General features: G+C 39.8%; 1 protein-coding gene across 1 annotated transcript in view; it reads right to left on the bottom strand.

The window, feature by feature from the left end:
- Positions 1 to 13,706, bottom strand: part of CHP1 (calcineurin like EF-hand protein 1) — a 48,701-nt gene that overhangs the window by 15,945 nt on the left and 19,050 nt on the right. The window contains exon 3 of the mRNA XM_004380646.3: positions 1,617 to 1,697. Within this exon, the coding sequence (XP_004380703.1) occupies positions 1,617 to 1,697 (81 nt within the window). The remainder of the gene's footprint in view (positions 1 to 1,616; positions 1,698 to 13,706) is intronic.

The raw sequence follows: 13,706 nt of genomic DNA, 5'->3' as shown, positions 1-13,706 counted from the left end.
ATCCCTGTCAGAGCAGTCAGTGGTGGTAGCCGGGCACCATCTAGTTGTGCTGGACTCAGTCTGGTGGAGGCCGTGGTAGTTGTGGTCCATTAGTCTTAATGATGCTTAGTCTCATTAAAAACTGGCAGCCATGTAACTTTTTGCACTGAAGTCCTTGAGGTTGTATAGATTAACTCACACGGAACCAGGAAGTGATTATTTAGGAGATTACTTAAAACAAGATTATATGATAAGCTTCACTCAGGAAAAAAAAAAGGTACCTAATCCAATCAGTAAATATTTACTTAGTACTTTCACAAAAGGAAGGCAGTGTGTTGGGTAGTGAGGCATAGCCAAAGCCTAGTTTTACATCAGACAAACCCAAATTACGGAATTATCTCTTTTAAAATGTGTGTGTGGTGAGGAGAACTCTACTCTTTAAAAAGGCTGTGGAATTACTACAGATTAAAGGCGGCTAAAGAGACATGACAACTAAATGCAATACCTGACCCTGGAATGGATTCTGTAATGAAGGGGAAAAATGCTATAAAGGACATTATTGGATGAACTGACAACACTGGAATACAAATAATAGATTGGAATCGAATAGATAACAGATTAATAAAGTCATTAATGTTAAATTTAATGATGTTGATAACTGTACTGTGGATATGTAAAAGACTATTCCAACTTTTATGAAATACAAAGTGAAGTATTTAGGGATAAACAGTGACAATTATGCAACTTACCCTCAAACGATGCAGAAAAATATGTGAAAAAAACACAAACACAAACACAGAACAATTATGTGAGTGTGTGTATAATGTACATGTATATATATAGAAAGCGCAAGTAAGAGAGAGAAAGCAAAAGCATGTTAGCCACACATGCATGCACTGCACTGTCCAATACAGCAGCCATTAGTTACACGCATCTGCTGAGCACTTGAAATGCGGCTGCTCTGAATTGATATGTGGATTTCAAAGACTTAATTTGAAAAAAAGAAATGTAAAATATCTCATTAATAATTTTTAAATGTTGATTATATATGGAAATGTTTTGGAAATACTGGGTTAAATAAAATATATATTGCCAAAGTTAATTTAACCTGCTTATTTTTACTTTAATGTGGCTATAAGAAAATTTGTAATTATGTATATAGCTTGCATTATATTTTCAATGGCTAGCAAGAGAAAAAGGGAGAAATTAGGTGTGTGTGTGTGTGAGTATAAATGATAAAGCAAATCCAGTAAAATGTTAAAATATAACAATATAACATTAGATGCATCTGGGTAAAGATTTATAGATGTTCTTTGTACAATTTTTATTTCTGCAACTTTTTTGGAAGTTTGAAATTATTCTCAAATAAAAGTTTTTAAAAGCCTAGTTTTACATCAAAGAAAGACAGAGATCAAAGACAGAATTTTGCAGATGGGCTGATATGCTTATTTGACATTTAAAACAGAGAAGACGGTAAAACGAAGAGATGTTCTAAATATAACAAAGTCAAGGATGTCCAAGATAATTAGGTGGGATAAGGGTCTGAGATGATTCAACCGATATCATTATTCCAGATTAGCAATTAATTCAGGCTGAGATAGCCCCAGGAAGGAAGCCTAATAACTGCAAAGACTCACCCCTCTGGAAAAAAGGCATTGATGATCCGGTCCCCCAACGGGTTGATAGCAAGTTCTGGAATTCGCTGGAAATCTTCACGGCTGCCAAGTTAATGAGAGAATCCCTTGAATTAGTGACCATTGGCCCTCAGCATGAACTCTTTCAGTCTGAAACAGGGTAAGACCTAGCAAGAATATAACCTGGAATTTATTTCTGTGGCAAATTATACCAAATAACTGCAAAGAATAGCACTTTAACAGCTACCAAGTGTTTCTTCTACCAACTCAGGGGTGGAAGAAGCCAGATTTGTCTATGCCACATTCCAGTGACTTCAGCACATGGGTATGTCAATAAACCAACTAACAAGTAAATGATTCTTTGAATGGTACCATTTTGTACTTAGTTATTAAGTGGAGAGTATACAGCAAATGGAAAATATCACATGCCACAGAGCTTGAATACGTGAGGAAAATTCAGAGTAGCCCCTATACCCTTGGTAAGTATATCTATAGAATCTGTGAAATGTAAGGAATTCTTAAGTAATATTTACATCACAGGAAAGATGAAAACGTGGCAACCAACTGATTTCCATATTTTCTGGCTGTGAATCTGGTTTTGTTCTCCGTTGCTTCTACAGACTAGGGCTATGAAGTATTTAACCCTTGAACATGGCAACTGCAGTGATACCCTCATAACCTGGAGGTTATGTTGAAGAGAAAATTATAAATAGTTACCATTCATTGCATTGCACATCATGTGCCGCTCTAAATGTTTGGAAATAATTTCTCATTTCTTCATGTTAATGTATTATCAATACCCTTTCACAGCTGAGGAAACTGAAATCTGTCAGATAAAGTAACTTGCCCAGCCAGTGACACAAAGGTAGTAAGAGAATGAAATATGATTTAAATTTAGGTCTGTAAGTTCAAAGCACAAGTTCTTTTTCTAATAAACCACACTTCTTTCCCAAATTAAACCTTTTGAAAGTAATGTGCTTCCCCAAAAGAGGTTCAATAAACATTTTTTTTAAAACTTCTTTGGTTGATAGTCCATGCCAAGAACTTAAAGTGCTCTACATCTTATCTGGCTGTACTCTTCAAAAACATCAATGCCATGAAGGAGGAAGAAAGGCAGAGAAATTGTTCCAGATCAAAGTGGACTAAAGACACACGTAACTAAACTCAGTGTATCATCCTTGACTGGATCATGGACTAGGGGAAAAAAACAAACACAACATTTGCTATAAAGAACACTATTGGGCCAATAGGTGAAATTAGAATATGGACTGTATATTAGATAATAGTAGCACCCTGGTGGTGTGGTGGTTAAAGAGCTCGGCTGCTAACCAAAAAGCTGGCAATTGAAATCCACCAGCTGCTCCCTGGAAACCCCATGGGGAAGTTCTACTCTGTCCTATAGGGTCACTATGAGTCAGAATTGGCTCTATGGCAACAGGTTATTAGATAATAGTACTGTATCAAAACATTAAATTTCTTGATTTGATACAAGAGAAAGTTCTTGTTTTAGGAAATACACACTGACCTATTTAGGGCTAAAGGGGCATGACATATGCAACTTACTCCCAACTGGTTTAAAGAAAAATTACACACACACACACATACACCAAAAGAGAAAGACTGATACAGCAAGTGTGGCAAAATGTTAACAATTGGTGAATCTGGGTAGCAGGTATATGAGAACTCTTTGCACCTTTTATGTAAGTTTGAAATTATTTCCAGATAAAAAGTTTAATTAAAAGGAATATAAACTCAAATAAATGATTCCTGCCTTCAAGAAGTTTACTAACAGAAGATAGAAAACACATCCCCCCACTGTCTTCATACTAAATGCTAATGAAGACAGATGATCCTGAGCTGTTCCTATTTTATCCAGGAGTCTACCACACTCTGTTCTTCTTGTGGTTTAACATTCACATGGTACTTAATTAATTCAACAAGCTCATCTCTACTACACCAAGATATAAACTGACCTAGTGGACTGAACACAAAAATCTGGAAAGATAACTCTGGATTCTAATCTTCCTTTGCGGTGCAGTGAATTACTTACTATGGCCCTACTAACCATAGTCTTTATAACTCCCACCAAATGACTAGGTGAGGACTATGCAAATGAGGTGCTTGTGGCCCACCAAGGGGATTGGATAGCTTGCTAATAATGTAAATAAGATGCATGGCACCCTTGTGGGGGTGTGGTCATGCAAATAAGGTGTATGGAACCCTAACAAGGGGACTGTTCAGTTTGCCATGCTGCTAGGCTTAAAAGAACTGTTAATCCCAAAGCAGAGGGGGACCTACTACCACCAAAAAAGAAGAGCTAGGAGTGCAGCGTGTCCTTCGGACCTAGCATCCCTGTGCTGAGACCTTCCAGACCCAGGAGACAGAGAGAGAGAGAGCTGTAACAGTGGAGACAGCGAGAGACAGCGAGAAGCAGCAGCAGAGCCAGCTGAACCAGAAGACTGGCAGGAGCTGGTGCGGTGGGTTTCCTGGCCCACAGAGCAAGGTGGTGACAGTGGGTGTGATGACCCATAGTGTGACAGAATTGAGCACCTTTAGGCCAAGGCTTACTGGAAGAGTGGGGTGCCTCCGGGCACTTTGCGGCAGAGCTAAGAGCTTTGTAACACTTGCCAGAGCAGGGCAGAGGCCGAGGGGCCAAGGCAGGCATGCCTGCGGGCACGGCTGAGAAGCTGTCCTGATCAAAGCACTGCATCCTGAGTCAATCCTGAACTTGAATTGTTAGCTGTTACTTCCTTAATAAACCCCATCATCGTAAGTACTGTCTGTGTGGCCACAGCAACACTGAACTCCGCAGAGAAGTGGAAAGTGCTGTGGGAGGGACGGTTGGCATCTGAATCGGTAAAAAGGTTGGAGGGTCGAGGCGTGTCTGACCTCCACCTCACAGAAATCAGCTGTTGATCTTGATTCTCCCTCCCCATCTGAAGTTAGAGTTCAGACACTGCCCCTGCCACACCATTTTTACATCTTGATCAGGTAGAGGAGCCCTGGTGGCGCAGTGGTTAAGAGCTACGGCTGCTAATCAAAAGGTCGGCAGTTGGAATCCACCAGCTGCTCCTTGGAAACCCTATAGGGCAGTTCTACCCTGTCCTATAGGGTCACTACGAGTCAGAATCGACTCAATGGCAGCAGGCTAGGCTTGGATCAGGTAGAGTAATCATTTTTATATCAATGAATGAACCAGAGGAAATCACTCATAAGAACTGGAGGATAAAAGATAAAGGAAATTACTGCTGGTTATTTGATTTAACAAACATGTCCTAAGCTCTTATTACATAATTTGTTCTATAATACAAAGTCCACAATGTCAAAATGTAGCTCCTCTCTGGTTTGACAGAGGTTAAGAAACAATAACTACTAGCCCTTTTTAATGAGGACGAAGGCTGATTTAAATTGCATAGCCACATACCTCAGTTTAATGTCTAACAAGCTTAAGGAACTTCAGTGAAGAAAAGGCACAATTTAAATGCCAAGTCTAGTATTAAGTGGTGAATGAACACCCTAGCTTGAACTCCCTCCATCTCAAGAAGGGATTTAGCCTTTGAGTGCCAATGTCAATAATGACCTAAAGCCTGTCCTTTGATGCTGTTTAATTCTACTCTTAAAATTTAGATTGTATATACAATGTAGTTCTAGTTACCAGACAAAGGTAATATTGTTGGAAGTATTAAAATTAAAATGAGAGTATTAAAAAAAAAAATAAAGTAGAGGGTCAGCAAAAAAGGAGAAAACCCTCAACAAGATGGACTGACACAGTGGCTGCAACAATGGGCTCAAACATAGCAACGATTATGAGAATGGGACAGGACCAGGCAGTGTTTCGTTCTGTTGTACCTAGGGTTGCTATCAGTCAGAATCTATGCGACGGCACCTAACAAAAACAACAGAAAAATACTTCATAAACTCTTAAGTAATCTACGAACTGTGTACTAGTGTTGGTTATTCAATAGTTGAATGGGGATCCTCGGGGCAGTTTCCTCAAAACGTAGCTTCCTCAACTTGTCCACCCATGCACATCTAATACAAAAGAATAAATACTCCAAAGTGGTCCACATACCACAAGTGCAAGATATATTCGAAATGTAGATTTGTGTGTATTCATAAAAAACATACAAACATGATATTCTACCTCATAATATAAAATCTTCCTCAAAGATTTTTTTCAAAAAAGACATTATTACTGGTCTGAGAACTGAACTATGTACAAATGCATAATATGCATTTTTTATCGCCAAGAAATTCCCAATGAGGAGAGGCTTTCCAGATATTCAAAGGCACAGGATCTCTGAAAAACCAGAGTTGAAGAGAACTTGAGAAGCCAGCAGTGCCATCCCACTACATTATACTCATTTCCTTTACTCTGCAAGTCCCTTCTCTTACTCAGAGATTCAACCTCATTGTAACTGCTTATATTTCAAGCATCCAGAAGTTGATGCTTCATATGAATTATACATAAGAGAAGATTAAAATCTCTTAATAGGACATATCTGTTGGAACACACATTCAATTGAGAAAACAAAGCTTTCCATATTTAACTAGTATAATGGAGTTAAATCATATGTTATGACATATTAACATTGAAACAGCAATAATTTCTGCTGTCTAAAGCGTTTAATCAATATTTTAAATTACACTAATATAATTTTGCTGTTGTTGTTTTGATAATAGATTTTTTTCACATAAAGTACCAAAGCTGGTCTTTGCTAGTTGTTTATTTCAGTGTTCTGAGGCCAGACTGACTGATTTCAAGGCTGCGTTCTGACTTTTGGTTGAGGACGGTAGACAGAGCACACACACACTTACCTTCTCTCATTCTCTAAAACCCACAGAAATGCACGCAGGAGAAAATATCTGTGTATAAACAACTAGGGTGGGAGGAGTGTCCTGGCAGACAAGAGATTTTTGACAAACTGAAAGTCAGAAAGTAGATGCAAATATAGTGACCAATAAGTCAGAGCAGAGGGTCCAGGAGAAGGCTGCAGTAGAGCTGAGAGCCACTCTGCCCTGCAGTCTCAGAAAGGCACCACACTCTGACTTACCAGGTAAGGAAGCAGCATTCTGGGTAATTAATTAAAGGACTTTTTAAGGAATTGGCCAGTTGTCCAATGTTGCTACCACCCATCTCAAGACCATTTGCTCCCAGGATGAAAAAGGTGAGCTGCTATGGAAAGAAATAGAAAGATCTACTTGGGAAGGACTCCAAACTCATATGGAAGGTTGGCACCCCAGAGCACAGTCCTCTTATTTGGAAAAGGGGGTTGCAAATGTCTCCTTGCTCCCTGAATACATACCCTAAAGTGAGGTCTACTGACCTATTAGCCTTGCTCATGCCCAGAGAGACCTGTTAGGAAACCAATCACAAAGGGAACCATGCCAGCTTTCTACAATAATCCACCCAGTCTCTTTCAATAAATATGAATGTCACCAGACATTTGGGAAAGATCAGCACAAAAGAGAAGGATCAAGATGAATAGAGACAATGATAATTCAGGGAACAGAAGAGAATTCTGAAAAACTGGTAATTAACCCTATAGACATTTGGAAAGTTTTTGTATCTGTAACACAAAAACAGGCTATTATGATAGAGTAGAGGTCAGAGAATAAGAAAGGTTCTTAGAAATTAAAACTATGATTGTGGACTCTCATGGACTGAATTGTGTTTCCCCAAAATATGTATCAACTTGTCTAGGCCATAATTCCTAGTATTGTATGGTTGTCCTATGTGTTATCAATCCTAATCTCTTCCTGTGGTTAATGAGGCAAGATTAGGTAATGTTAAAAAGGATTAGGGTGGGATGCAATACCCTTAGTTAGGTCACAGCCCTGATCAGATATAGAGAGAGTTTCCCTGGGATATGTCCTGCATCACCTTTTATCTTACAAGGGATAAAAGGAGAGAGAAGCAAGCAGAGAGAGGGACCTCCTACCACCAAGAAAGAAGAGATGGGAGCAGACCATATCCTTTGGACCCAGGGCCCCTGCATTGAGAAACTCCTAGACCCAGGGGGAGATTGATGATGAGGACATTCCCCAAGCCGACAGAGAGAGAAAGCCTTCCCCTGGAGCTGGCACCCTGAAATCGGACTTCTAGCCTCCTAGACTGTGACAGAATAACTTTCAGTTTGTTAAAGCCATCCACTTATGGTACTTCTGTTAAGCAGCACTAGATAACTAAGATATGGAGTGAAAACATTGATCCAAAAGGACTGAAAAATAGAACAAACAGAAATTCCATAAAGATAAAGAAAGAAGAGAGGAAGAAATAACCAAAGAAGCAACAGAATAAAACCTCCCAGCTAAAGGATTCATTTTTTAGACGGAAAAGATACACCTAATGCTGACCAGGAATAATGACAACAACCCACACAGAAGCACATCTTTGTGAAATTTCAGAACAGCAGATATTTGAAGCTTTTAGAGAGAAAAAAAGAACACATCATCTACAAAAAGAATGATAATTAGATTGGCATAATGCTTCTCATCCATGAAACTTCATTCTAGAATAACTGGTACCACTGTCTACAAAGCAGGTGCTTTTCAGGATATTAAAATCATCTGTCCTCTGGGTAAAATTAAATAAGAAAATGAACTTCAAAAATGGTCTAATTTTGCGCTTCCTTAGAAAGCTAGAAATAGAAATACCATATGATCCAGCAATCCCACTCCTAGGAATATATCCTAGAGAAATAAGAGTCATCACATGAATAGACATATGCACACCCATGTTCACTGCAGCATTGTTCACAATAGCAAGAAGATCGAAACAACCTAGATGTCCATCAACAGATGAATGGATAAACAAACTATGGTACATACATACAATGGAGTACTATGCAATGCTAAAGAACAATGATGAATCTGCAAAGTATCTCATAACATGGATGAATCTGAAAGGCATTATGCTGAGTGAAATAAGTCAATCACAAAAGGACAAATATTGTATGAGACCACTACTGAAAAAAGTCATGAAAAGGTTTACACACAAAACGAAACAATCTTTAATGGTTACAAGGGATGGGAGAAGTGGGGATGGAAAAACAGTAAATAGACAATAGATAAGCGGTAATTTTGGTGAAGGGTAAGACAGTACACAATACTGGGGAAGCCAGCACAACTTGTCCAAGGCAAAGTCATGGAAGCTCCACAGACACATCTAAACTCCCTGAGGGACCAAATTGCTGGGCTGAGGGCTGTGAGGACCATGGTCTCAGGGAACATCTAGCTCAACTGGCATAACATAGTTTATAAATAAAATGTTCTACATTCTACTTTGGTGAGTAGTGTCTGGGGTCGTAAAAGCCTGTGAGTGGCCATCTAAGATACTTCACTGGTCTCACCCTTTCGGGAGCAAGGGAGAATGAAGAAAACTGAAGATACAAGGGAAAGATTAGTCCAAACGACTAATGGACCACATCTACCATGGCCTATACCAGACTGAGTCCAGTACAACTGGATGGTGCCCGGCTATCATCACTGACTGCTCTCACAGGGATCACAACAGAGGGTCCCAGACAGACCTGGAGAAAAATGTAGAACAAAATTCTAACTAAAAAAAGACCAGGCTTTCTGGTCTGATAGAGACTGGAGAAACCGTGAGTATGGCCCCTGGACACCCTTTTAGTTCAGTAATGAAGTCACTCTCGAGGTTCACCCTTCAGCCAAAGATTAGACAGGCCCATAAAACAAAACGAGACTAAAGGGGCACAACAGCCCAGGGGCAAGGACTAGATGGCAGGAGGGGAGAGGAAAGCTGGTAATAGGGAACCCAAGGTCAAGAAGGGAGAGTGCTGACAAACCGTGGGGTTGTTAACTAAAGTCATAGAACAATATGTGTACTAACTGTTTAATAAGAAACTAGTTTGTTCTGTAAACCTTCATCTAAAGTACAGTTTTTTTTAAAAAAGGTCTGATTTAGCACTCAGTATGTAAGCAGATAAATGGCTATCGTTTTCAGGACGTATTCTCCTAAAATTTACTGATGATCTCTTTTTAAATGACAAGTAACTACACAACCAACTAGCACTCGCCAATAACTTCACTGCAAAGTTTAGCTGTCAGTAAATGACTGGACAGCAACTAACAACTGCCTCTTCCAGTCAACTTAACCTGCATGATTTAATATTCAGGAAGGTTTTTCAGCACAGCATTATCTGAGAAAGAGCCAAAATTGCTCAATGCAGGGGATTTTTTTTTTAATTGTGCTTTAAGTGAAAGTTTACAGCTCAGGTTAGTCTCTCATACAACAATTTATACGCACATTGCTATGTGACCTTAGCTGCTCTCCCTATACTGTGACAGTACACGCCTCCTTTCCACCCCTAATTTTCCATGTCCGTTCAACCAGCTCCTGTCCCTTTTTGCCTTCTCATCTTGCCTCCGGACAGGAGGTGCCTATTTAGTCTCATGTATCTACTTGAGCTAAGCAGCACACTCTTCACGAGTATCATTTTATGTCCCATTGTCAGTCTAATCTTTGTCTGAAGAGTTGGCCTTGGGAATGGTTTCAGTTCTGCGCTAACAGACAGTCCAGTGGCCATGTCTTCCAGGGTTCCTCCAGTCTCAGTCAGACCATTAAGTCTGGTCTTTTTACTAGAATTAGAGTTCTGCACCCTACTTTTCTCCTGCTCCATCAGGGACTCTCTGTTGTGTTCCCTGTCAGGGTGATCACTGGTGGTAGCCTGGCACCATCTAGTTCTTCTGGTCTCAGGCTGATGGAATCTCTGGTTTATGTGGCCCTTTCTGTCTCTCAGGCTAATATTTTCCTTGTGTCTTTCATGTTCTTCATTCTCCTTTGCTCCAGGTGGATTGGGACCAATTGATGCATCTTAGATGGCCACTCGCTGGCTTTTAAGACCCCAGACACCACTCACCAAAGTAGGACGCAAAATATTTTCTTAATAAACTTTGTTATGCCGATTGACCTAGATGTCCCCTGAAACCATGGTCCCCAGACCCCCGCCCCTGCTACTCTGTCCCTCGAAGTGTTTGGTTGTATTCAGGAAACTTCTTAGCTTTTGGTTTAGTCCAGTTGTGCTGACTTCCCCTGTAGTGTGTGTTGTCCTTCCCTTCATATAAGATAATTCTTGTCTACTACCTAGTTAGTAAATATCCCCTCCCTCCCTACCCTTGTAACCATCAAAGAATGTTTTTCTTCTGTGTTTAAACCTTTTCTCGAGTTCTTGTAATAGTGACTTCATACAATATTTCTCCTTTTGTGACTGATGAATTTCACACAGCATGATGCGTTCCAGATTCCTCCATGTTATGTTTCACAGATTCATTGTTGTTCGTTATCATTGTGTAGTATTCCATTGTGTGAATATACTGCTGATACGCACCTAGATTCTTTTCATCTTTTTGCTATCGTGAACAGTGCTGCAATGAACATGGCTGTGTATTCTTTCTCTAGGATGTATTCCAAGGAGTGGGATTGCTGGATCGTATGGTACTTCCATTTCTAGATTTTTAAGGAGGTGCCAAATCAATTTCCAAAGTGATTGTACCATTTTACATTCCCACCAGCAGTGTGTAAGTATTCCAGTCTCTCCACAACCTCTCCAACATTTATTATTTTATGTTTTTTGGATTAATGCTAGCTTTGTCGGGGTAAGATGATATCTAATTGTATTTTTGATTTGCATTTCTCTAATGGCTAATGATCGTGAGCATTTCCTCATGTATCTGGTAGCCACAGAGGATATTTTTAAAGTAAAATTTAACTGAAGTATAACATACATACAAAAAAAAAAAAAATACAAATCACAAGCACTCAGCATAATGAATTTTTACTAAGTGTAGGCTGTAACCAGCACGCAGAAGCCCTCCTCATGCTCCTTCTATCTCTACCTGCTCTCTTCCCGCAAAGGTAATCATTATCCTGACTTCTAACACCACAAATCTGATCAGTACTGTTGATATTTAAACAAATGAAACCAGGCTTTCATCTTGACCTGACCTATAAACGACCACTTAACAGGACCCCACTGCCCTTTCTGAAAGATGAAGTTTAACAGCAACGACATAAATAATTCACCTAAAATAATGGCGTATGAAGAAAGTGAGACTTGTAAGGTTATAGCATGTATTTATGTTGTATGAAATACTAGTTTGAAGATATGGTCCACATAAAGGAATTCTGCAGTCAAACAGCAAATCAATTTGGAAGATATTGTTTACAAAACTCCCTTCTTGAAGATTCACAATTAAAAATGTGCTGAAATCCAATCATAAAGAAGCCTGTTTTAATGTTGTTTACCAAACTTTCACAAATTACTTAGTTAATAAATTTCTTTCTTTTTTTTAACAAAACACCCACAGACCAAGAAACTAGTGTCCTTTAAGATGTACTTTGGGGCAAATCTCAAAAAGCACTTCACAGAGGCTCCAGTTTAACCAAAGCTTTCTGCAGTGTCTGCTTTATGTCCCCACGAGGACTGAGCACTACAAAGGCAATGCAGAAGGTCAAGGTCAGTACATTACAGCTAGACCTCTCACTCTGCAGAATGTGGTTCAGGCCCCAGACATGGAGGATCATGGAAGAGGAAAGTGAAAAGACATACAGAAGTGAAAAATGTTTCTTCTAATAACCACAACTGCCTTCTTAAGAAGGCGGAGCCTGTGAAGGCCAGTTGTATTCAGAAGTTGAGCTCCCTGATAGGTTCTGGTTCTGGAAAGGTCAACATAGGCCTGAAACTGAGTTTAGCAACAAAGGATGAAAAGAGCTGACTTGCCAAGCACTAACGAAGAATTTAGAGTTCACCAAGTAATCCAGGAGCAGCGGTGGTTCAGCGGTAGAAGTCTCGCCTTCCATGCTGGAGACGTGGTTTGATTCCCCGCCAATGCACAATGCATTGGTACAACATATCAACATCAAAACAACAATAATTCTCTATGTCTATATGGGACACTGTCTGTCAGCAGACATGTTACTATGATGCTGAACGGTTTTCAGTGGAGCTTCCAGACTAAGACAAACTAGGAAGAAACGCCTGATGATCTACTTCTGAAAATTATCCAGTGAAAATCCTATGGACCACAATGGTCCAATCCATAACCAGTCATAGCAGGGCAGTGTTTCCGGAAAAGAGTAGCAGAGATGAGAGGGTGGGGGTGGGTGGGGAATGATCTAGCCAGGTGGCCAGAGAGGAGGCACAGCCAGTGAGAAGTCTCTGATAGTGGGAGGATCTGACAAAAATGATTTACATATAATGTGACAGTTGTTTGCTAAGTGGTGTAATTTCTTCTTGTATTCATGGTGGCTTGGGGCTTCTCCCATGTTTTACTCTACACCACTGAGGAGATAAAGGAACAAGTTTAAAACCTAGAGCTTTATAAGGGGGAGTACAAAAAAATTAGTTAGAGCCAGGTGGCCATGAAATAAAAAATCACCCCATCCCTTCCTACCACAACCTCCTCCACCAAGAATTCGCCAACATCTGTAGTGAGAACAGTGCCTGGCACATTACAGATAGTTGGTGAATTCCTACCAAACAAATGCTCACTAGCCTTCGATGGAATTTGAAATGAGGTTTTAGGGCTTGAGTCAATCTCACTCATATTTTAAGGGGCAGGATGACACGAGGTGACACCAGGAAATGTTTCACCAGTTGAAAGGAGAAAAAGCTCTTTCTACAGAAGGAAGCTTCATTGTTTTCCAGCAAAGAGTGAAATTCATTAAAACACACACATACATTTAGAAATCACCCACTTTCTACAAAGAAGAAGAGGGCTCAAAACTAACAGGAACTCTACATTTATTTACCTCGTGGTTAAATCGGACTTGGTAAGACTTAACCCCAAACTCACAGGAATTGTTAAACTATTGGAGCTGAAGGGAAAAAATAAAAATTTCTAGTCTGATTCAAATGGCCAACAGACACATGAGGAACTGCTCACAATCACTACCCATTAGAGAAATCCAAATTAAAACCACAATGCGATACCATCTCGCCGCGGCATTACTGACACGAATCAAAAATACTGGAAATAAATGTTGGAGAGGCTGCGGGGAGATAGGAACTCTTAGGCACTGCTGGTGGGAATGCAAAATGATACAACCATTTTGGAAAATGATATGGC

The sequence above is a fragment of the Trichechus manatus genome, unplaced genomic scaffold (assembly GCF_000243295.1).
Source record: "Trichechus manatus latirostris isolate Lorelei unplaced genomic scaffold, TriManLat1.0 scaffold00076, whole genome shotgun sequence".
NCBI lineage: Eukaryota > Metazoa > Chordata > Mammalia > Sirenia > Trichechidae > Trichechus > Trichechus manatus.
Note: the sequence above shows the minus strand (reverse complement) of the source record. Positions and strands in the feature narration are given on the sequence as shown.